This window comes from Pholcus phalangioides, unplaced genomic scaffold (genome assembly GCF_987345545.1).
Source record: "Pholcus phalangioides strain wild (caught in Gottingen) unplaced genomic scaffold, Ppha-v1.0 ptg000020l_1, whole genome shotgun sequence".
NCBI classification, from domain to species: Eukaryota; Metazoa; Arthropoda; class Arachnida; order Araneae; family Pholcidae; genus Pholcus; species Pholcus phalangioides.
In genome coordinates this window covers 12,420,733-12,445,863 of record NW_028301613.1, presented here as the reverse complement: position 1 = coordinate 12,445,863, position 25,131 = coordinate 12,420,733, and the positions used below count along the sequence as shown (strand labels likewise).

Genomic DNA, 25,131 nt, shown 5'->3' with positions numbered 1-25,131 from the left:
TCGGAAAAAAAAAAAGAACCTCTTTATTTTTCACCTCCTTCGCAGCTTACAGTTTGCACAATGATATCAATATGACAAAAAAAAAGCACAGCTTCTCATAAGTTTCGACACAATAATGACTGAACCACAAAAGCTTTCTGAAAATGGATGAAACAGTTGTAGGCCTACGTGAGAATGAAATGGCAGGCTTGACTTCAATGGCAGTCGACAGGCAGCCCCCCGTTCCGTCGAAGTTCTCTGTTAAGGTTGATCTTGGACCTTCATCTGCGAGCATCTTCACGGATCCTTCGTTAAGCCGGCATACAATTGTACCACCAGAAGGACGCCAAATGCGGATAAGGGAGATACCCCTGGTCGAGCTGTAAAATAGAAACCGACCAATAAGTTAGGAACATAAAAATCGATGCCACCCATTGTGCCGAGAATATTTCAGGTAACAGAACGCTTACGGTAGATTGGAACACGAATCCGGCAGATCGTCCACTGGAAGCGACAACACGCGGCAAGCAACGCGGGCGACAACAGCCGACTAGGAGAGTCGGACGTAATCTACCGAGAGCTACCCTTCGTACAGTAGTCAGTTCGCGACTGCACTCCGTGTCGACTAATGTGTTCGTTAATAATCTTGAGGGAAATATACACTGAACACTGAAATATGTGGGAAATAGATACAGAGAGGACCTGTATATTTATTAAGGCTCTACTCAATGATACATCTGACACAAACTCAGAGAAGGAGTTCATGTTTTGAATAAATTAATAATAATATTTAACCCCGATTACACTACTTCCCATCACAACCCATGAACGGCAGTTATCAAATTCCCAGCGTTCATGTTCACGCGGAAAACAAGAGAGATTTCTTCCTTCACAGAGAAGGAAAAAAAACGGCACGAGCGGTGGGGGAAAAGTAAACAATCACGCTGCACCTGCGCAGAAACGGCAAGACACGTAAAATGCCAATTCAGCCGGATCTGTCACTCGTCTGCTGCCGAAAGCCACTTGCTCAAGATTTGTTCTATTGTGAACGAAGTTCTCCCACTTTCTGTCCAATGGGATACGTCTTACGAATGTAGATATTGAACGTTGAGAGATGGGCAGGACACGACCCGCTTCCTATCTCAAGGTCATATCGACGCGTTCCCGAAAGATGGGTGTATCCAGAGTTTCATTAAATAAGTATATATCTTCATAAATTTGTATAACAAAGTTAAAAGAAGCCCGCATGCGGGTGTATAAATCAACAAAATAGGATGAATCTCCGTCTAACAACCGAAGCCTACATGAACATTGTAGCGTCCTTAGCTCACCTGAACTTTCTTATCAAAGCGAATGTAGGAAACTTTGGCGCGACTTGTTTATCGCACGAAGTCGCTCCCAGTCGACAACCTGGAGCTTCAGAAGGAAATTGCGACAATGTACTAGCAAACTACTTACCGAGAATGTCGCGTTGTTCACTCTGTAGTATTTGTCTCCTATGAATATGTAAGTTTTGTGGTTGCTCCATTGTAGACCGGCGTCGATGTTATCAGGTACGCCGTTCAGATCGTTTATCGGTTGAGGGTACGCGGAGCTGATATGCGGCGTCGTCTGACTGTCGTATACCCAGAAGTTGCTCTCTGGAAACGGAACGGCACGGAGAAGTTAGTCTCGGAATCCGTCGGATCCAACTTTAACACAAAAATTTTAAAACTTCAAACGCATACAACCTTTGAAGAAGTACGTCTTGCCGTTCCACACGAAGGCGGCGTCGATGTTCATGGGGATGGTCTCGAATTTTTCCGAGATCAGCTTCGGGTACCCGGAATCCATTTCCTTGTTCCTGAAACTCCAATACTTGTCTCTCTGTGGAATTGAGAAACATTTCAGATCATTTAAAGTTGCGATTTCAAAACACTGTAAATTAAGATCCACTGGTCACGTGGACTCGCACATTTGCACGAATACTCCTCGAGCAATGGAAGCACCGGCAGTACACGAAACAAGCACACAACTCTGAAAACATAAATACGTCATAGGGTCTCAATACACTCAGAACGCTCGCATTCTGGCATGCACCGATTTGTTAGAAATTCCGCGGAGGAATGTGTACGAGGTGCATGTACGGTTAAGTAGTTTCTAGTGAGAACGGATTCTCGTTCGCTTACACTCTTCAACTTTGCAGGTAGAAATAGGCTTCGCCTGTCCACAAAATTAGCAATGCGTTCAAATTTCCCCCGTCTTCGGTGAGTACAGCGTCATCTATCAGTAATTTTGTAGGTATTTTTCCCTCTGCCAAACAAAATTGCATTTCTCCGGGAGTATTCGTGCAAATTTCCGACCCATTCTGGGCCAGTGGCCCTTACTTCACAGCGTTTTGAAATCGCAACCGAAATTGTAATCGTCCTGTGCGTTCAACGCCCCACTTGAGTATGAATAGAAGAGTTTCAAACTGACCTTGAAGAAGAATGTCTGCCCGTTGCTCCACGTCAACGCGGCATCTATGTCACCAGGATGCCCGCCCCAGTCGTCGGATATAATCTTGGGATACCCTTCGCCTATACCGGTGTTGACAGCGTTCGGAATTTCAACAACCTCCCAGTAATACTTCCCTACAAATAGAGACGCGCACATAAACCAGTTTCAATATGATACGGTTGAATATTTTATAATCGATATTTCAATGATCTATTTACCTTTGAAGACGTACGTCCTACCGTCGGCGGTCGTTGTGGCGGCATCTATCGTTGAATCGGCACACAAATCCAGGACCGAATTACCTGCGATTATTCAAAATTATTCATGAGAACAGAGGGAAGAGAGAGAAGGCACACACACACAAAGTGTTCTGGTAAAATATATGTTATAGCTAAGATCACACACACCACTACTAGATAGCAGCAGCAGCAGCATCTCGAATTTCTTTTTTTTGCTCCAGCTAGTGATAACAACTACAGTCGAATCCCATTAGGGGTCATTCAAGTATTACGTAAGCAGATGTTCAGTCATTTTTTACCCCCTCCCCCCCCTTGTCAGCAAAAGTCAGCAAAACGCTGACCCCTTCCCCCCCCCACCCTGTCAGCAAAATTTCGTCAGCAGCTTAGAATATTTCATATCTTCAAAAAAGGGGTGGTTGATGACGTAAGCAACCTTCAACCCTCCCTGCCCCCTTGACATCAAAAGTCAGGAAATCCGAAACGCCCCCCCCCCTTTCCCCTCGATGCTGACGTAATACTTGAATCACCACTTATAACGAACTCCAAGAGACTGGAGAAATTCCTTCGCTAAAATGAAAAATTCCGTTACAAAGGAATTCCAGGTCTTTGCATTGTTGCGATGTAAATTTATTTGGGGGATTAGAAAAGTGTTCGTTAAAACGAGACTTTCCCTACAACGGTATTCGTTAGAACAGGATTCGACTGTACTACTACTTGAAATCGCATATGCACCTCGTAGGCATTCCTGAGCGAAATTTGTAACGAATTGTTGTTCGTCGGAAAGGCTTATGCGTGACCTTGACGTATTCAAGTTGGCAGAACTGTACTTGTTCGTTATAGTTTTCGTGTTATACTGGTGTCGCCATGTGCCTTCCATATATTGAACTGAAAGTTGCAGAAATTCTAACAACTACTACTCAACTTTACATACACCTCGTCGTACACATTCCTCTACGGAATCGCAATGAATCGGTACATGCAGGAATGTGTTGTGTGCAGATGAGTAGCTCAGGTGTTCTTGAACTTTTTTCTGCCGCGACCGGAAATCGGCAACATGACCAACTTTGCGACCCAAAGGTCTGTTTTAAATTTGAAAATTCTCATTGAATTTTTCTGATAAATGAAATTAGTGAAGCCAGTCAGTGGAGTCCTGCTTGGTGGCCGAGTGGCGCGTGGTGGTAAGATTCCTTTTCTGCCGCCGTGGAAGTTGCCGTCAGGTTCCAGATTTGAACCGGGGAGGAAGAATATAGATAACAAGATGTTTTTCCTCACGATCCCCAGTAGATGGCGCCTTAATTTACAACCCAACTCGTTAATGGCAGTAAATTGCGATATGGTCAGAGGTTTTGGTGGAGTAATTAGTAGCGTCTTGACAGTTCTGTCCACAAGACGTGAGCCCAAATTTTTAGCATTTTCGACACCCCCCCCCCCCCCTGCGCTTGTCAGCAAAATTTCGTCAGCACTGCCCCCTACCTCCTAACGCATATTGGTGGGATCAGAAACCAGAAACGTACGCGGGAGGGGGAGCATAGGGGCTCGTGCACCCCCCCCCAGACGGGAAAAAAAGTTTAATGCAAAAAAAACATTAAAAAAGAGGTGAATTAAGAAATTCAGTGCGACCCATCCTTTAAACCATATAATGCTAAACCCTTGACTCACGGACCAAATGGTTATCTGATGTGGCTTGCCCCCCTCTCAAACCCAATTTTGTAAAAATGAACTATAAGCGGCACAATTACAGATCGCTTAAATGAACTGTGGCACAATTCCAGACCATTAAAGTGGCCCGTGGCACATTTTCAGATCACTGAAGTAGGCCCGTGGCACATTAAAGATCACTGAAGTAGTCCCGTGGCTCATTAAAGATCGCTTAAGTAACCTTCAACACAGTTCCAGAACACTTAAATGATCCGTGGCACAATTTTAGAGCACTTGAGTGGCCCCCAGTGCGGTTCTACATCACTGAAGTTACCCACGGAACATTCCCAGATTGCTTAAGTAACCCATGGCATAATTACAGAGCACTTGAAAGATGCGTTGCACATTTCCAGACAACTTAAACGTGGGCCAGAAACATTTTCTGAGCACTTAAGCCATCCGGATACATTTCCTGAGCTCTTGAAGGATCCGTGAAACATTTAGAGATCGCTGAAGTAGGCTCTGTAAAGGATTTATCATTAGAGAGAATGGTAGTTTAGGTGCCCACAAATAAGCGAAAGATTTTCCTCATTTTTGGCTGACTGAGTAAGATGCCATTAGAGTATTTCACATTTTCATAAAGGGGGCTGATCACCCAAACCTTCCCCCCCCCTTGTCATCAAAAGTCAGCAAATCGGAAACCCCTTACCCCCATCGATGCTGACGTAATACTTGAATGACCCCCTAATGTACGTAGAACTACCACACTTCGACATGAGCTCGAGCTACATGTTGAAATATAGTAGTGTTATTTCTAGCGCAAATTGTCATAAAAAATTGATTATTTTGTTGCATGTTATTTGTTACATCGCGAATGTGCATCCAATGGTATCACTCCTTCCGGGGTTTCAATATGTCTTCCCGTCAGACCCGCTGCAATGATTAACATATTGTTCCTCTTTGCCATATCTTCAAAAGTACGCAACGCACGTCAAAAACCAACGATATTGTCAGATGCTCATTGCGGAGACAAATTAAACAATATCACTCCGCTTTTAATATCTCTTCTCGTCTGAGCATGATTCGTAACAAATTGTTTTATTGCTTGCTATACCTGGAGCAGTTCACAACGAAAATAGATGGCATTGGTATCGTTTGTTAGCTATTCCAAAGACAAAGCTGATGAGATAATGGCATAATTTCTCTCATAATGTCAGTATCTACCACGCGATTCAAGGTTCAAAATACGTATTCATGTCAAAACTGCCGTGTCTAGGACAAAGCCTACCACAATGTTTTTTTTGGGGGGGGGGGCGTATGTAGAGACTCGTGCATTGCCAATAAACTCACCATAGAGATGTCGAATGCCGTTGATATCGTCCTTCTCGAGAATGACAGCGGGTCCCTTTTCTTCATTGTAATTGGGAAACATGAGAGAACCTTTGACGTGAGAATGAAGCAGCCCCAGTGAATGGCCGAACTCGTGAGCGGCCACTTGGAAAAGATTCGTGCCTGTGGAAGCGGAACGAAAAATAAATTATAAATCAAATGAACAGACCGCAGAATTCAGTTGTTTTATTGCCGACGTCCTTCCTCACCGGAGTGTTCGTCGATGGTCCACTTCTCCTCGTCGTCGAAGTGGACGTAGCCGCGTGTCCTGGGCGTCGTAGCGTGGGCGAGTGTCCATCCGGGACCGTCGAAGGACTGGCTGTCGCCGTGAGATCTCTCCTCGAAGCGGATGTCGATGTTGACTTCACCGTCTTTCTTCTCGGTGAACTTCAATGGCGTCTCATAACGCCAAGCCTTTAAAAGAAAAACAAACCCTGTTAATGGCTACTATAGTAAACCCCCACCGAATACATCTCCTTAAGCATTTCTTCTGAGGAATTCATAAACGATGCACGCAGGGAAGTGTGTATCTGAAATTGAACGGTACTCATAAGTGTCTCGAGGGTGCGTGTGCGTGCCATGTGATCGAAGTGACGTCATCTATCCTCAGAATCGGGACCGAAAGTGACAGAATGCAGAATGAACCGAGCACGTCCAGGCTCTATCGCTATTGCAATTTAAGCACAGTGGTCATAAGATCGCGGACGTACCGGGAAAACCTACTGGTGTATCAGCCTCAAGCCAAGCGAGGCCACCCCACGCCAACCCAACCCAACCACCCAGGGCGCCCCTCAACCAACTCTCTCGTCACCCTGCCTCCTTCACATTCCCAACCCAACAATAGCCCAGCATCTCCGCCCGGCACCACACCAGCACGTTCGCGCCCGCAACCCCAACTAAACATCCTCAGCCAAGTCCCCCCAACAGCCGCCACCCGACCACCCAAAAACCCGAAATCCGTGGGGAGTGACCGAAAGTGACACGTGCATGAATGATTGCAGTTATGCTCACCGATTGCGTAAAACTGGGGGCGTATAACGCAGGATTGACTTTTGCAGGGGGGGGGGGGTACACCGGGTTTGGGTGGAGGCCACGATAAATCTCTTACTGAGAATTTTCAAAAGAAAAGCACTTTTCAAATCAACAGAAATTGATTAATAAAGCATACAAAGGCATTTTCTTCCAGAATTTCAGGTATTTTGCAACATTTCGAATGCTTGTCCGTCTTGGGGGGGGGGGGTCACACGGGTGCCCTGTGCCCCTCCCTGAGTAAAAACAACGTCGAAACAAAATAGTATAAATATCCGATAACCTAATATCGCTCTCGAAAACAACGCCATCTATAAATAATGGCCATGAAAGGCTTTACATGGTCAAGCTTTCGTAGCATTTTTCAAGAAATGGTCACAGCAGTTGATTCACTGCATTTATAATAAATTAATAGTTTTAACAAGATCTCACGATTGACCGCTCTGCCGTGTCAGACAGGGCCCTATCAGAAGGGGCCCCTGGACAGAACTACTACCTTAACCGTACCTGCATCTCGTACACATTCCTCTAAGGCCGCGCACGTAGTGCGGCGACCAAGAGTCACGTGAGTGCATTATAGAGACTAGACAACGGAAACAACTGTATTGTTTTGGTTTACGCCGCACGTACTGGAGAAGCGAGGATAAAAAAAGAGAAAGAGGCCGCTCAACGAGGTGCGGCAGTTGAACAAAAATGTTTGTTTTCACATCGATCTGCTGATTTTCGCTTTCTGCTGATTGGTCCGTTTCTTTTTTTTTGTCTTCTGCGGGGAATCATCATCATCATCATCATCATCGCGCCCTTACATTTCAGAACCCCCTTCCCGGCCATTTTCTCTATCCTCATCTTGTACTATGCGCGTGTACTAAATCTCTTCTTCGCAATTCTTGGAACACCGACCTTTTCGCATCACTATGAGCGCAGCCTAACGTATTTATGGTGTCAGGGTTTTGTTTGTTTCGTTTCCTTGCAGGTGCTGCCATCTGTGTTCCATATTTTGAAGTAAAGATAGCAAATCATTGGCGTACGCAACGGGGGGGGGAAAATATTGAAAACCCCCCTTGAGAAAATTCTGCGTACGCCCCTATGCTTGAATTTTCATGTTGTGTAAGTATTATATTGAAGGCCTTTCTTCTCTCTGTGAAGAGAAATTTTGTAATGAAAGATCGTTTACTTTTTCGGGCCTCGAAGTTACGAAACCACAGAAAACCAACTTCAGAAACTTTCAGCAACATGATTAACGCTGCTGCCTGATCACCTGTATCCAGTCATATCTGTTTATCTGGAGTGCACCTTAGCTCTTATCACACGACTTTATTGCTCGGTTCTAGGACCATTTCATGCACATTTTTGAAGTGAACTTGTTTTATTTTAAACCGAGCACAGCTCCGGTCTATCGCCATGAGAGATTCACTTCCGGAACGAGTTGTACCGGAAGTGCGCGTGTGTACCCAACAGTCTGAGTGCTTCTCTAGTGTTGTGTGTGGATTCAAATAGGGAACAACATTAAACCAAAGAACTTCTGCTACCATCACTGTGGCACCGGTGGGAGTTCAAATCCGGGTCCTTGTGATGTGAGTCCGTCACTATGATCACTCAACCGCCAGAGCGATGACGAAGGGGACTGGTAACGATTTGATTTGAACCCTATGGGCTCGCAGCACTCTTTGCTCGCTTTGACCGTGGGGCAATAAATAGATACGCCCCGGGTTTTTCTTTTTTCTTCGCTTCTTTTTCCAGCTCATGCACAAACCGGTTGCGATCGCAGCGCCACGAGTCTCTTTAACGAACCCACCATCGACGGGTCGTCCAAAGTTTGACGTTCGTCTAGTGCAAATTTCTTGGCTCACAATGGAATATTTCGTGACAGTCATGAGCATTTATGAAAATTTCGGCAAACCACCCACTCGAGGAAAACGTGCGGCACGCGCATGTAGACGCGACTTGTGACAAACCACTGACAAGCCTGACGTGTTGCTTGTTGTTGCGTGCTCGCAAAAGCTCAACAAGTCATTGCGAGCAGTTCTAAACGCTTTTTTGGACACCGTCGAAGGAAGATACCGGTCACCTCTGCACGAATTATGGACAGTTGCAAAGACAGAGAAAGCGGTTTACAAAAAATTCACTGACAACAGTTCGACGCGAGTCAGTGAGCCAGTAAATTAACTAGGAGTGACCGAGTGAGTGGGTCAGTAAATGATACAGTAAATGGTGAGTGCCTAGAGATAGAGTAAGTGACCCAGTGAGTGAGTGACTTAATTAATGAGTGAGCGAGTGACAGAGTGACTTAGTGAGTGAGCGAGTGGCAGAGTGAGTGACTTAATTAATGAGTGAGCGAGTGACAGAGTGACTTAGTGAGTGAGCGAGTGACTTGATTAGTGAGTGAGCGAGTGACAGAGTGATTGACTTAGTGAGTGAGTGACAGAGTGAGTGACTTAGTGAGTGAGCGAGTGACAGAGTGAGTGACTTAGTTAGCGAGTGACAGAGTGAGTGACTTAGTTAGTGAGTGAGCGAGTGACAGAGTGAGTGACCAGGCGATTCAGTTTGAAACAGAGTGAGCAACCTAGTGAGTTGATGATAGAATGAGCGGTAAGTGAGTGGGTGAGAATGTGAGCGACCTGGTGAGTAAATGAGTGACCTAGGGAGTAAATAAGCTACCGAGTTATCAAGTGAGGGAGCGACCTACTGAGCGACATTGTGAGTGAGTGTCCTATGAAGTGAGTGACCTAATAAGTGAGTGTTAGAATGAGTTACCAAGTGATTGAGTGAGTACATTCATTCGCTCACTCGTCCGATCATTTATTCACTCGTTCATTCACTCATGTCGAACTGTTGTCGGTGAATTTTCCGGACACGAGACGAAGAGGGAGGGTTTGATGACCATAAGCAGGGCCGCAACTGGGGGGGGGGGAGCTTCGGGCGCTGGACCAGAGAGGGCGCAAATTTCATTCTCAAACCTTACCTTTAACATTACGAGGGGGCGCCAAAATGCTTACTTGTCCCGGGTGACCAAGCATCTAGTTTCGGCCCTAACCATAAGCGCATACGATAACGTTTCTTCCCAACGGGTTTCCATCCCCTCCAGGATCGTAAAACGTAGCGATTATGTAATAATTAGGGCTCGGATATTTATGACCTAAAGATCAAACGTCGTTTCCGATCGGTTAAAAAACCGGAAAAATTCAAATTTCTCTAGACCAATCAACGACGACGTTTCATCTTTCAGTCATAAAAATCCGAGCCCTAGTAATGATTATAATAAAAGAAAAAATAAGAAACACAAAAAAACTCGTTTTCACCGAGGAAATTGCGAATGCGCAATATTATAAGCACGCACGGCATAACTCAATAATGACCGACATAATGACGGAGATGGCGCATTTCTTCATTGTCGTAGAAAGGATAAGGATAGAGCGTTTAAATTAATGGTGCTCATAATCACTGTAACTGTAAGACCAGTCGAGGACCAGGCTCTGTCCCTTGAGAGATATAAGGCTTTTACCCCGAGGGGTTGGACCACGATGGAGAGAGCTGACTGCGCTGGGCCGAAGGGCCTGCGTTCCAAGCCCTCGGTCCGGCGCCTCCAGCCCTCGATCCTTATGATTGGAACGCCAGGCCGTGAGGCCTGGTCCCCTATCTCCATCGTCCAGAGCAAGCCGCAGCCTGCCTCCCCCCGGGGAAACCCAGGAGGAGCCCTCAAACCCATCAGACGCCAAAGCCGCCCCTGGAGACCCGACCCCGAAAACCCCCGGGAAAATTCGGAAAGTTTTATTTGCATTTCGACAATTTACAAAATTTGCAATGTCAATGTTGGGACGCTGTTTTCACATTTATTGAGCTGCCGCCAGTCGCGTGCCTTCCGGACGCAGCCAATTTTCCGCGAGTGTCTTTGCTTGCTGGTATTGGGTCATTGTTCAATGGGGTCACCTGTTGTGTGGCCAGCCCAGGCGCTGGACCACTGCTGACTTGGCTAGTTGGCTCTGGTTAGCCTCAGTTTGTTTTTGTGGCCAGCCCCAGGTGCTGGACCACTGCTGTCTCGGCTTGCTCACAATCACTGACGTACGAGAGTTTACAAGCACGGGAGAGACCCAAAGAGTCACCTATAGAGCAAGGTATCAGGTCAGTTAGTTACCGCACGAGTGACCTAGGGAGTTTGCAAGCGTGTGAGTGACCTAGAGACTTTGCGCGCGTGTGAGCGACGCTCAGAGACGCAACTAGAGAACGAGGGACCAGGTCGCGGTGAGCGATTGATCTGGAGCAGTGTTTCTCAACTGCTGTGCCATGGCTCCTGTAGCGGGTCGCGAGTGATTGGCCGTTTTCTTTTTCCTCATTCATTCGCCGTTAGTCGTGAGCTTGACCGGGCCTACTACTTTCAAAAATAAATGAAATAAGGCCACGTTCTAACAAAGGTTGATTTCGTTTTTCTTTTTTTTTTGTGAGTGGAAGGCCCGGTCATACACAAGACTCACGGCCCGGTGGACGAGAAACATCGATCTAGATAGAGAATGGATGTGATCAAAAGAGTGATCCAGAGGATGTGTAAGTATGGGAGTGACCAAAAAGAGACCTAGAGTGCAAGAGACCAGATCAGTGAGCGCCAAAAGAGTGACTTAAATACAGAGGCGTATTTAAAGGGCTGGGGAACAAAGCGGGCTATAGCACAGGGTGAAATATTTGAGGAAATAATGGTCAATTAAGCTAGACTAGAAGGGCTATGAAATTTATAAATCCGCCTCTATGCTGGGGCAGTCTCTTCCCAGTCTGAACTCTTCTGTGTTAGACCCTTGGAGCTAAACATGACCCGAGTAGAGTAGACAAATCACCACAAAGTCACAAAAGTCATGTATAATATAGCATAATATTAAGTTAGTACTTTTACCTTGAAAGCTCTGGCGATCTCTCTGTCGACCGTCCGTCGGTTCTTGATTCGATTCGGGTACTTGCTGATCCTGTAAGTGATGCTGTTGAATGCCCATTTGACACCTGGAAATCAGTAAGAATCGGATCTTAACATCGATGCCATGCATCTCGGTGTATGCCGAGGTCACACTCCTGTCCAGCCTGGATTAATACGTTCCAACGTGTGTTGTGGCCGCTCCACTATTTGCAATGATCGAAGGTATTGGTATGTCAATCAAAGAGAACGACCAGGAGCCGCCTTTTCTTCAAGATCCTTCAATATGTCTGGTCACAAATTGGTCGAAGAATGCCAACAGTCGCAACACGAGAGTATCTTTGGAGTAATCCAAGGTGGATCGTCAAGAGCATCAGAAGAACTATGGTCTGGAAGCGAGTATTTGCAAAGGAACGTTGTTTCAGAATGGCCAGTGTGTAGCCTGCCTATGCCTCTGATTCTTCATTGCAGCAGGAGTGAAGCGAGGACCGTAGCCCCCCTCCCCATGCATTAGCCGGATTGCCGGGAAATATCGAGGGAGATCAACACGCCGGGAGCACCTGTATTTTCCGGCATATCGGGAAATTTGACAAAGATTTTCAAAAATTCTTAATTATCTTTATTCTGAAAATCCATTCAACTGGCTGAATGAAGTACTGTGATATTTATTCAACCTCGTTTTTCCCGGCATGCCGGGAACGCACCAGACCCCCCCAACATTCAAAAAGCTGATGTCCCCCCTCGAGTTTTACGTCATGCCGGCTAATGAGAGGAACATAATATTTTCGAGTTACTATTGGGCCTTGTTGAACATGAGTGTGGCCCTAGCTGCTACACACTAGCCTAGCCTGGCCCAATGTTCCTTGGCGAATATTTGCTTTCAGAACATCTCTCCGTATTGTGGCTGTTGGCGTTCTTCGTGACCAGACAGAACGGCTCCTTTAATTCGGGGTGAAGGCTTGAAAGTCCTGGTCGTTCTCTTCGACCAGCTTTCCATGCCTTCCAACATTTGACGGATATTGCCAATGGCGGGGCGGTCACGCTATTCACCCAAAGAAACGTATTGGAAAACCTTGGACCATGATGCACACGAGTGTGGCCTCTGTTTTACCGAATGCAACAGAGAACGAACCTTCGGTTGCGTAGCGCTTCTTCCTTCCGAAATGGTCATATTCGTCCTTGATGCCACACCTCTTCTTGTTCATCATCTTCAGTGTCGGGCCATCCAATTCACCTGCTCCCAATACAAGCACGTGCTATCAATAGATTTTCGAGTTACGTTGAATGCAATTACTGAATTATTAACCTTTTAACGGCCAATGTTCCCAATTGGGAACATACTTTTGATTAATTCAAAAAAAATATTTCTCTTCAACGAAAATAGCTGATTTTTTTTCCCTGAACATATAAGGTTCTGAACTTAATTTAGAAAAGACAAAAGTTATTCGATTCAGCTCTTATCATATCAATTTATTATTCTAAAATCACCCATTTTCAAGGGAAATTATCTGTAAGTTTATGTTTTAATTATTAAAATAGTTTTTGTAAACATACATGCATCTCAATTTTTTTTTAATTGTAGAATATTGCCAAGAATGATAAGAAATGCTCAATGAGAGAGAAAAAAAATTTGTTTGAATTCCAGGGAACTTTTCCTACGATTGTTCCCAATTGGGAACATTGGCCACTACTGACTATTCTAAAGTGCAATGCAGGGGAGTGGCATTCCGAAAAAACAATTTATTGCTTTTTCCTTCTCTCTGGTGTGTCTCAAAAGGAAGGAAAAGTATCAAATTTCGCATTCCGATGTTTACATGCAGCACCCCCTTTTTTCTGTGACTGACTTTGCCCACCCCCCCCCCCCCCCCCCGATCCCCTCCCCTTCAACCTTCCCTCTACGTTTTGAGTAATTTTGTTGGTACGTTGGTCTTTCAGTTCTCTGTTGATATCTGGTCTTGTGACTTTCTACACTTCTTTTTCCCATCTTTTTTGTTATACTAGTAGCTTATTAGACTGAGTTTGAGAGATTCTGATATATCACATCTCTCTGATGAAGAATTCGAAATGTGCCAGCTACTGCCTGATGAAAATGAGCGGACTACAGATGAGGAAAATATCGATGACAACATGCTTGGCCCGGTCGTTCCTGCAGATGTTTGTGGATATCTGTGTTTTAAAATCACCACGTAGTTCATTTGTGGGTGAATTTGCAGATCCTATCAACATGCCTTCTACATCAAAATTGCCTTTCAAAGATCAGATAATTACCCAGTCAAAAAATAAGAAAACATCATGTGTCAAGTGCCAAAAGACTAAAATTCATGCAACCGAAGTGGAAAAAAAAGTACTGCATTCGACAAAAATATAAGTGAACCTACTGGAGCAATCAGTCATAAGTTTCCTGAGATAAGTGCAAGCCGACTCGATTGATATTTTTTTTCAAATTTTTACCGCAAGAGTACCTCAGTTACTTGGCTGAGATGACAAATATTTATGTCGCACAACATGGATCGAATTTGAAAATTGAGTGTAAAAAAATCGCAAAGTTTTTTGGATTGGTTTTGCTAAGTGGTATCACAGAATACCAAGTGAAAATGATTACTGGGGTACTTTCAGTAGACACAGCAGTACCGATTGTCCCCACTGTTATGCCGAGAAATAACTTTAGAGACATAAAAAATAACTTCCATTTGATGAATAACTATTTGTTACAACCCGGTGATAAGTTGGCTATCTATGATGAATTAAATGAAAAATTCACACACATTCGGTTTGGGTTGTTCCATGATAAACTAAGCATCGATGAATCAATAGTACCGTATTACGCTCATCATTCAAGTAAGATGTTTATATGGGGAAAACCGATTCGCTTTGGATTTAAAATTTGGATGATTTGCTCAAACAATGTGGTTTCCCATATAAAATGGAAGTATATGCTAGTAAGCAGTCATCGGAGCCTGTGCCTTTAGGTACCAGAGTTGTAAATAATATTTTCTCTCTCTTTATATTTTTAAATAATATCTTTTAACTTATCAAGGGATCCATACAAAAACCTAAATCCGTATGTATGTATTCTTTTGTGAATTTTAGACCAGCATATCAGCTCATCATAAGCTCTTTATTATAATACAGATATACATGCCTTTTGAGTGTATTCGAGAGAAGTTTATTTCCATCATTTTTAAAATTCTATATGTATATTCTTTAATTTTTAAAATAAATTTATTAAATGATGACGAATTTTGCATCATCCTGTAAGATGGCTTCACTGCGAAAATTATGTTTAGTCAGATCCGGCCAATGTTCCCAATTGGGAACATTCAAGAAAACGCATAGGGAAATTTTTTTTCTTCAATTTCTCGATTGATATCTCTTAACTAAAAAATCAGAAGGAGAAATTAACAAAAAAAATAATGAAAATCACTTGGAATCTGAATTCGGCCGGTAAAAGGTTAAAAAAATGTATTTATACCTGTTTCTTTCAATCCCATGAACCTCTGGAAATCCAAGATGCCTTCTTTCATGTTCGTCATGCTCACCAGGGATGGATCTCCTCCGGCTTCCGAGTTGACGTAACCGTATCTCTGGAGGAAAGTCTGCAAGAACACACTCTTACACACACATCAGTGATACTAACACCGTTTACATGGCTAATTCAGACACATATAGCTAATTTTATGTGATGACCGAACCAGACCGATCCTTCATTTGCTTTATTACAGGTCACACCACCTACAGATAGCCCATAATCCCGACATTTCAAAATACTCATATGTATTAAAGCACTTCAAAAAAAATTTTAATATGATATAGCGGCTTAGAATTGATGAGAAACAAATTTACATGAATTAAATTTTCAACGGATGAGCCGCACTTTCCTCCTGTTCGCAGAAGTGCGGCAAATTGATGAAACAATTTCAGAATTAAGAAATAATTTCAGAATTGATGACAGAAATTGCTCAGAATTGATGATTAAAGAAATAATTAACGAAAAAAATAATTTCAGAATTAACGTAATATATAAATGAATTCACAATTGAGACGACAGAAATTATTTCAGAAAAGAAGATAATTTCTAGAGAAAACAGTTAAAATGAAGATAATTTCAAGAATGACTCCGGAACTAATGAGAGGTAATTACAGAATAAAAAAAATACAGAATTATGAAAGAAATAATCTCGGAATTAAGGAATATGTACGAAGGACCAAACATCGCCCTTTGGCCGATCTCCATTTGCAGCCCTTAACAGACGATGTCACGAAAGGCATAATGAATAAATAATGAGAAATATTTCATATCTAGTAAAAATTTATGAAAATCGAATCAACGGAAGAAGAAAATAATTTCAGAATTACAAAATTATGATCTTAGAATTATAGAAAAATATAATTTCAAAATTAAAGAAAAGAATAATTTCAGAATTGAAGAAAGAAGTGATTTAATTATGAAATAAATAAGGGAAAAGAAATAAGAATTTCAAAATTAAGGGGAAAATAATTTAAAATCAAAAGAAAGAAGTAATAGTAGTATAGTATAGAACCGAGCGCGCCCAGGCTCTGTCGCTCTTGCGATATAAGCTCATTGATCGTGAGATCGTGGGCGTGCCGGAAAAAAAACTCAAGCCGGCCGGGACCAACATCCACACCCCCACACCCAAACCCCCAATCCCAGGGCACATCACCGCTCGACAAGCCAGGACAGCACCGCGGGCGCAATCCCCCCCTCAGCCCCGCCGACGCGGCCCACAACGCCCCAACACGCTCCGCGAAGGGAGACTCCCGACCATCCTGACGAGCCTCCACCGCGGACGCGAGAGAGAACCCTCCACAGGACGGGGACACCACCCCCACCAAGAAAAACACGGACGCCTCGCAACAAGGGCCCCAACCACAGAGTAATAATACTATATAGAGTGCGCGCGAGGGGTTACAATGTGAAGCAAAGATCCGGAGTCACGTGACTCCGGTCGAAAGGCTGGTCAGGGAATCTCGCTGGCAATGCTTTCCTTATGGCTGTTCGTATGACGATCTCCAAGTGCTGTCTTATTTTTCATTAGAATGGTCACCACGTGTGCAGCTTTCGGATGTTCTGAACGGTTTAGGAAAGGAGGAACATTATCCTTTCACAAAGGAATACTTTTTTGCTTATTCCCCTTCTTATAAATTAAAAATTGGAATATTAAATTGACGATGCAATGGATTTCTGACGTAATCTCAGTTTTTAACGACTCCATTTTGGATTTAATTCAATTAAAGTTCCAAGTTTTGGTAAAATTCAAATGTCATGAATCATTATTAAATGTTTTAATAGAATTTTTGGCAATAAATGATTGAAATTGTGAGTTTTATGAAGTTTTAACTGAAATATACGTCTCCGCAAGATTTGGCGAGATTTGGCGAGCTAGTTAGTTCATTCGAGTTTTGCTCAACTTGGAAGAAAATATGCTTTTCAGAAGGAGAAATTTATGAAAAATATTCTATTTGAATAGAATGTGAGGAAAACTTCCCCCCCCTCTAGACAATTGCAGTTTTGCATAAAAATGCATAACAACCTCTAAAAATAATAGTATTTTTACCCCTCTTCGTAACGGTTATGTTTGCATATGCTGATAAATACAGCAAAAGCCAACATGAACTAAGCCGATGAAAAAAAAATCTCTCTCTATCTTCGCATTTATTATTAATTTAATTTTTATGGCGAAATATGTGTAGTGCACGCATCTCATACGGACAGAACTAAGTTGTTGAAATAAAGTGATATTTCAGCATGGATTTTTTCCATATTCATTAAACTTACTAACTTCATTTTGAGAATTATTCGATTCATTCGTAAAAAGTGATAAAATTCATCAAACTTACTAAAAATATTGGTAATTATGCATATATTCACCAACTATTATGCATAATTTCTGAAGATAACGCACACTACGGATTTATCAAATTTACAGTAACATAAACATTATATATTTGTTGTATACAATATTTTGTTTCCTGTGTGTGTATAGATATTTAGAAAGCTATTAAAAACTGTGCCAAAAAAATTTATTTCATGAAATTTATACTCTTTATATTCACTTCCTTCAAATATTATATATTCAATTAAAATTTAAAAACCCATGTGTTAAGAAATTATTAAGAATTATCCCTTAATGGAAAATAAAAAAATTCCGTTTTCCAATATTTGTTTATTTTATAGAATTTATTTTTTCAAATCTGATGCTCCCTAAATATTTCACATAAAAATGAGTGAAATTCATTGAAAAAATGAAGGAAAGTTTTCATCAACTTGATCGAATTGAGTCAAATTTCGTTACAGCAACATCCTAGCTTCTGCGAAAACGCGCCAAATGTAATAGCGCAGAACCTGTTCTTTCCCCGACAATACTGCTCATCTTTGCTTCACGTTCGACAAGTTTTATGAATAGCGTGCGCGGTCTATTTATATCTTAAGTCTATGGCCCCAACCGACGCGCCACTCCCGACCACGCACGAAGCCACCCGACCGCCGACACCCATTCCCGCACCCCCGAACGGTCCGCCCCCCACCCGAGGACCCACATGCGGGCGCGACAGTCAAAGCCGCAGTTTGCCAAAAGACGTGCCACATCATCAAAAAAAAAAAAGATACTACAGATATATTAAATTGGTCCTCTGCAGCCATTGCCGAGAGAGGTATTCCGTGAAGTGCTGTGAACTTTGACTCCTTATTGGTTCTCCGCATCATCATCTTCGTCGGCGAGATCTTGTTCTGCATAATCGACTCGTCTGACAGATCGCCTCAGTTGGCCCCTGTTTGCTGATGTTGTCTCCTCATCTGGGTTGTTATCTTCATCCAGTTTGGCTTTTTCTGGGTGATTTTTCAGAAATCTGACCATTTCCACCAGCTTCCTTGTACGTGATTCAGGTCTGTCGAGGATTGCTTTGATCCAGGCGGTCTCGTATTTCTCATCTGGAGCCTGGGAGTGAAAAATCCTTGTGTGTTCACAGGTTGTAGCGTAATGCCATTTAGAGCCCGTCGACCCACAACTGCACTTGTCATTCGGGATCAGTTTGAACCTCCTCAAATATGCCGAAAATGGCCCGTGCCCTGTGATAAACATTGTCACTTCCCTTTTCCAATTGCTACTTTTCAGACCCACAGTTTTCAGCACCTCGTGGGTGGAGCGACCGTTGGCCTCCGTCGGTAATATCAGAATTGGCAAAAAGAATTATAATTTCAAAATTAAAAAAAAAAGCAATTTCAAAATTAAAAAAATTGGAAGGAAATTAAAAATTTCAAAACAGAAATAATTTTAGAATCGATGAAGGAAATAATTTCGGGGCAATTGACAGCTTTGAGTTGTCTGAAGACCCGTTGTTTGATTTGCGGTCTTGGGCCTTGTTCGTGCTGGTTAGGGCGGGCAGCGACATGAAATCGTACGGCTTCTAAAAACTACACGTTTTGGTTTTTATCACAAAAATTAGAAACTTTGCCTGGTTTTAATTTGTACAAAAATTTACACGTTTTCAAGACAAATGCATTCAATTGGTCGATGCGTTTCGGCTCTTCAATGGAGAGCCGTCATCAGGACCTCGTGGTCAGAATTCACACGAATGAGTCATGGAGGAGTGATGTTTACGTCTGGTCGTCCGAAGAGTTCGCCTTTGAATTTGCTGCGTCCGGGTGGTCTTTGGATGCGAATTGGGGAGCCATCTGTTGCAAAGTGTCGAAACTTTTGTCTCGACTGAGGTTATTAAAGTCTGTCCAAGCTTACGCGAATTCCATTGAAGAGCCGAAACGCGTCGACCATTCGACCAATTGAATTTATTTGTCTTGAAAACGTGTCAATTTTTGTACAAAGTTTTAGTTTTTGTTGGCGATCCTCGGTGAGCCTTGTTCGATGATCAACAGTGAATATAGCGCTGCCTTAACAACATGTATATGCACGCCAATCTTAAGCTCAAACGTCTTGGACACATTGAAAGAGAAATATTAAGAAAATATTAGCGAATGTTGTGTAATAGCGACTTACTAGGGCTTGTTCTCCGGTGTTGACGGGAGGTGCGATGACCTTTGGTTGAAAGGCCATCAGTGTCAGCAGTAAGCTGACCAACCAATCCAAATGCGTCTTCCCCATCGGTACTAATTATTTCGACATCGACGATGAATCTTAGAAGATACGGATGAGAACGTTATAATCGCTTTGTCCATCTCCAAAGCAGCGATAAAAAGAATAGGGAAAGTGAACCGCGATTGGTTAAAACGATGTTGCCGACCTGTAAAAACTATCGTTTTCGCCGTAAACCGGATTTCCAGAGATGTCAAAGTGACGTCATCTGATTCATCACGTGATTTCCTCGGACAAGATGTAAGATCGCTGTTGTTTTAATGATTTTTTCCCCCCATCAACAAAACGTTATTTTTTTTATTTAACGGATGCCACTGATGTCACTTATTTATCAAGATATTTTGACAGCTTTCCGTGAAGGTCAGTTTTTTTTTTTCTTCCTCTTTCCAAAAGTCACGTGCGGATCTATTTACTATGAGAATAATTACTACAGAAAAAGATCAACAGAAGAAATTATCAGACAACGTGCCGGGTAAACTGTTATGACAACCAGAATCAACATCTAGCCAAACTAATGCATATAAAAGAAAGTGACAATGTGGCCAAATGGGGAAACGCGACCAAAATATTCACCGGCAACCAGCTCGGCCCAAAAGAGTGAGTAGTGACCAAGTGAGTGGGTGAATGAGCGAGCGAACAGTGAGTGGGGGAACGACTGAGTGAGAGATTGGGCAAATGAGCAAGTCAGTGAGCAAGTGAGCGAATAAAAGAGTGAATTGAGCAAATCAGTGACCAAGTCAGCAAATGACGATGATCTCCCCTTTGAAAATCAGGTTGGGCAAGATCTCTTAATTGCGTGGCTCTCCAGAAAAAAAAAAAAAAATTCGTGTTATTAAGGAAATTTTAATGGTTTTGGGGGTTGTGGCTGCCGATTCCGGATTTCGCATTGGTTTTGTCAGATTGACTCTAATTTTTGAGATAAAGTGAAAATTAAATATTGAACCTCTGATTCCCTTGTCAATCAATTAAACTCGTATTTCAATAGTATTGGGAGAAATTCGGTGGTTTCTATGGATGACTAAAGAAAACATAGTTTTCAAAATTCAATTTTTCTTTCTCCAAATAATATTACCGAAATTAAGGAAATTATACTCGAACTGAAGAGAATTCTGTATCTCCCACCGATGCAATGAACTGAAAGGTTTGGAAGCGTTTATCCCTGATAATGTCATTCAGATGTTCGCTGATCTAGTAAATAATTGTTTTCAAAGAGTGGTGTTTCCCCAGATTCACTCAAAAACGCAATCAATATTTACCTCCATCTATAAAACTAGGGATAAAAATTATCCCAGCAACTATAGACCAGTTTCAGTACGGCATCCAGAATCTTGGAATCTATCATGAAGTAGAACTTACTCCGTTTTTCTAATGTTAATAAGTTAATAATTTCTTCTCAAATAATCAACATGGTTTCGCGCCAAAACTAAACCACTGAAACTGCACTAATTAATTTAGTAAATTTTTGTTGATAGCTCTCTCTCTGATAACTCAAAACAAACACAATAGTAGTGATTTTTCTTGATATACAATCTCACAGTATATTGCTTGTCAAAACGAACGCATATTGAATTAGAAGAGCTACAGTAACCCCCCCCCCCTTTTAACGGACACCGCTCAGATGCGGTCACCCCTCTTTTGCGGCCAAATAATAATTTCCCCCTTTTATAATAGAAGAGTGCATTTCAAATATCCCCGGTTAACGGTCACCCCTCTTTTACGGACGAATGTATTTTTCCCCCGACAGTGAACGCAAGAAGTTTCACTGTTTGTACATTACAATTTCATGCTCATGAAAAAACTCTTAATACTAGAACTACTGAAATTTCCATGCGCTTAGATTTACCAGAGCGGTCCTTTTTCTTTCTTTTTTTAATAATAACGTGTGATCCTCGTGTATTGTCAAGAGATCTGTAAGTATCTGTCTAGGGAATTTGTCGAATGTTTCGTAAGCTTATATAAATAGTATAGTATAGAACCGAGCACGCCCAGGCTCTGTCGCTTTTGCGATATAAGCTCATTGATCGTGAGATCGTGGGCGCGTGCAAAATGTTACACAAGTCCACTTTTACGAAATTTCACGAGGACAAATTTGTAAACGATATTTTGTAAGAACGTGATATTGTGGCTTTTTGACTTAATGCAATTTGCCTCCGTCGGTTCTTCGTAAACCGAAAGAGATGGACGACATTTTGTCACCTTCCAAAATTTTGACGAACGAGACTCCAGAATGCGAACGACTCAATTTTCTGGGGAAAAGTGACTCGTGTGACATTTTGCCATTTTGACCATAGAATTACTGTATGCTATTTTAATTTTTATCGAACTATCCTATGATAGAGAGAGAATCACTGAATCCCACTTGCGTGAGAAAAAACTCGATATTATGAAAATATTGTGAGAGCGATATTCATTTGAAAAATTATAAAAAAATCGTGATTGAGATTCCGTAAAAATTCAAAAATATGCTCTTAGGGGTCACTCAAGTATTACGTCAGCATCGATGGGGGGGGGGGGGGGTTGAATGATGCTTATGTTCATCAACCAACCAAATATGAAATATATTCTTAATGGCATCTTATATACAAGTTTCACCAAAAACGATAAAAACCTTTCCCTATTTTGCCAGCACCTGAACTGACATTCTTCCTGTTGATAAGACCCCTATGAAACCACTTTGTTATTAAGAACCATCGAGTCGATTTCGACCCCTGTGCAGCGGGCCGCTTAAGTACTCTGCAACTGTGCCCACGCGTCACTCAAATGATCTGTAAGTATGCTAAGGGGATCTCCCTTAAATAAACTGGGAATGTCCCGCGGGTAACTTGAGTGGTGTAAAACTGCACTGCAGGGCACTTAAATTCTCCAAAGCTGCCGTGGGTCATGTGACTGTGAATGTATCGCGGACGACTTGAGTGATCAGTGAATATTTCACGGGCGCCCACTTGAATGATCTCAAAATGTGCCGCGGGTCACTTAAACGATCTGTAAATGTGTCGTTTAGTTTATTTTCACATAATTATGTTTGAGTTGACGGTCCACATCAGATAATCTCTCCAGTGCCACGAGTCCGTGGTTCATAGATTTAGCATATATGGCTTAAACGGTGGGTCGCAACGAATTTCGGGAAGAGAAATTTTGTGTGTGTGTGTGTGTGTGTGTGAGTTCTTAGCATTAAAATAGCATTTAAATTAACAGGAATTGATTATATTAAGGTATCCCCGACTATCTTTCTTGTCACTTTTCTTTAAAATGGTACTGGAGTGAACTTTAATAACATTTTTTGATAAAAAGTGTCTCGAAATGGTGAAAACTGTGATAAATTTTGGTCTACCTTTCATACGAAAACGTCGTTTTTATGTCAAATTTTAGGTAAAATTCATGTAATATTCGAAACACGATTGCAAAAGATTTTGTTAATGAAATGCTTCGCGATTTTCACAGTGCATTTAGCTAGTACTATTGCAGGTTATGAACCAAAATTTATAGGATTGCATGTTATGCTCATAAGTTACACCAAAATATGTTTGTGTACGTGTGAATTTTTTGAAACTTCATCCTACATTCTGTCTATAAAACACTGTAGTTCAAAAAATATATGTGATAGACCTTAGATTTTGGTTCATAACCTCAACAATGTATAGCAAAATATCACATTAAAATTTCGTAAGGATGCAATGAATCAAATTTTACAAATCGTGTCACAAAGTCAAGTAAAATGTCAAAAAAATATCATTCTTCGTAAAACACGTTCAAAGTCTTTATTCGCGTATTACTTGTATGTAAAAACGCAACACTAAAGTGAACGTAACTTTGGTTCTAAGCATCATGTGAACAAAACAAGGCCTGTTTTGGAATCACGACAAACAGGGCTTTTATAAAAACTAACAAAAATGAAAATCTATATTTTCTTGCAAAATGACGTTTCCAACGTTCCGGGGGGGGGGGAGGACATAGCGAGACTCGTGCCTCCCCCCCCCCCCGTCTCTAATCGCAATATGCGTTATAGGAGGTAAGTAGAAATGCTGACGAGAGAGACATTTTGCCGACAATGGGGGAAGTGCGAGGGGGGGTCAGAGTTTTGCTGACAAGGGGGAGAGGGGGGGGGTGAAAAATGCCAAAAATCTGCTGACGTAATACTTGAACGGCCCTTATCTCGAAAACTCAATGATTTTATATGCATTAATGTTTTTTTAAAAAAAAGCCAAAATATATGTGAATGCATATTCGCTTAAAAAATCCGGGATCTAGTAATCACAATAGATTTGTCTTACTAGGGCTTGTTCCCCTGAGCTGATGATGGACGACGCGGCGATGACCCCGGGTCGTTGTACGGTTATCAGGCTAACCGATAAGTACAAAGACACCTTCGTTACCAGTCTGTCAAGTGCCACCTCCATCTTTTGCCGGAAAAAAAATGACACTTCCAACACGAATCTCTTGGAAATGAATTGTTTCATCATCTCGTCCGTGTCCAAACAGTTAAATCTACAACTGGATTCAGATGGTGTGGCGTAAACGAAATGAATATGTGAACCGTGATTGGTTGAAACCATTTAATGGAAGATACGCATTCGCCTTTTTTCTTACATAAAGAACCATGATTAGGACAAGGTCGTCCTCAATATTGTATTTGCAAACGATTGTTGCTGTGTATGAAGAAAATGGTTAAGATCAGGTTTGAAGGATAAACCATACGAGCAGTATTTGCGGGACATTCCCGTTTTTTTAGCAAAGCTTTCTTGAATATTTTATTTTACATTATTATTGAAATCAAAAATTATTTTTCGCAGCTAACAAATTATACATAGTGATTTGCACTCGCGCGTCATTCACCACCATTGGTGATTTCAACGATAGCTGGCACCTTTGGCAACTTTTTCAGCGACAAATAGATAATTTAATAACTAACTGATCGTATATTATCCACGTTTTAATGTCAGTTCATTTGCGTTGATCCTATCGGACTACTAGTCAGAGGGGTTCAGGGGGGGGGGGGGTCCTCGAAGAACGGAATGCCTTGGATGGCTTCTCGATTGACAACAAACCACCGGGCAAATTAAAATGTGTGTTAATAAATGCCAGGAGCTTGGGTAACAAGAAAGATTTTTTAGAAACTATGATAGTTGTGGAGGACTTGGATCTTATAGCCATTACAGAATCTTGGGCAAGCGATGGGGATGAATCTTTCTTACACATCTCCGGATACGATACTTTTTTGAGAAATAGAACTGATAGGAAAGGGGGTGGAGTGTTGATATACGTGAAATCATGTTTGAAGGCTAGAGAGTGTAACGTGCAGAGAAGTGATATTGAAACCATATGGGTTGAACTTGAGAACAAAAGACGTCATAAGCTTATTGTTGGGGTTTGTTACAAT

At 42.0% G+C, this 25,131-nt stretch overlaps 1 protein-coding gene across 2 annotated transcripts; it reads right to left on the bottom strand.

The window, feature by feature from the left end:
* LOC149070985 (stromelysin-1-like) lies at nucleotides 1-19,921 on the bottom strand. 2 transcript variants are annotated; one of them, XM_089248410.1, is made up of 11 exons: nucleotides 19,659-19,921; nucleotides 15,119-15,257; nucleotides 12,779-12,880; nucleotides 11,632-11,735; nucleotides 5,933-6,137; nucleotides 5,685-5,846; nucleotides 2,676-2,759; nucleotides 2,437-2,591; nucleotides 1,710-1,845; nucleotides 1,438-1,619; nucleotides 1-359 (listed from the first exon to the last, which is right to left on the bottom strand). In XM_089248410.1, the coding sequence occupies exons 1-11, from the start codon at nucleotides 19,761-19,763 to the stop codon at nucleotides 291-293; spliced, it is 1,443 nt and encodes a 480-aa protein (XP_089104536.1). In that variant the 5' UTR covers nucleotides 19,764-19,921; the 3' UTR covers nucleotides 1-290. The 2 variants fall into 2 exon arrangements, with proteins under 2 accessions (XP_089104536.1, XP_089104537.1); XM_089248411.1 differs by having other exon boundaries at nucleotides 15,119-15,242; nucleotides 19,659-19,874.
* Between the last annotated feature and the right edge of the window lie 5,210 nt (nucleotides 19,922-25,131).